A 376-nucleotide genomic window follows, 5' to 3' on the forward strand; every position below is an offset into this window, starting at 1 on the left:
GGTGGCTCGGGACCGCAAGAACAAGGCGCACAGTGAGGAGGTGGGTGCTGTCCATCCCCATGGAGCACGGGGAGGGGGGGTCAAGGAAGGGCTTTCCTCATTTTCCCCCCACTGCTCCCACTGTCCCACTGACCTGTGGGTGCCCACCTAGGTGCTGCAGCGGCTGGAGGCTAGGCGGACCAGCCGCCATGGAGCGGCAGATGGAAGAAGTGAGGGAGAACCTCCGGAAGGCAGAGGTGGGTCCTGCTGTCAGGATGCTCGGGGTGGCTTCAAGGTCTGCCACCTGCAGGGTGGCGGATGCAGGGATGGGGAGCTGTGGTGTCTGGGGATGCTCTGCCACCATGGCAGCCACGCTGGGGACTGGGGGTGATGGGGG

General features: G+C 65.7%; 1 protein-coding gene across 1 annotated transcript in view; it reads left to right on the top strand.

The window, feature by feature from the left end:
- The window catches only part of FCHSD1 (FCH and double SH3 domains 1), a gene marked incomplete at both ends in the record, with an annotated part of 4,186 nt that overhangs the window by 2,577 nt on the left and 1,233 nt on the right, over positions 1-376 (top strand). Inside the window, 3 exon segments of the mRNA XM_010014817.1 lie at positions 5-40; positions 152-181; positions 183-236. Coding sequence (XP_010013119.1) covers positions 5-40; positions 152-181; positions 183-236 — 120 coding nt within the window.

Source organism: Nestor notabilis, unplaced genomic scaffold, assembly GCF_000696875.1.
Source record: "Nestor notabilis isolate BGI_N333 unplaced genomic scaffold, ASM69687v1 scaffold18675, whole genome shotgun sequence".
Taxonomy (NCBI): domain Eukaryota; kingdom Metazoa; phylum Chordata; class Aves; order Psittaciformes; family Psittacidae; genus Nestor; species Nestor notabilis.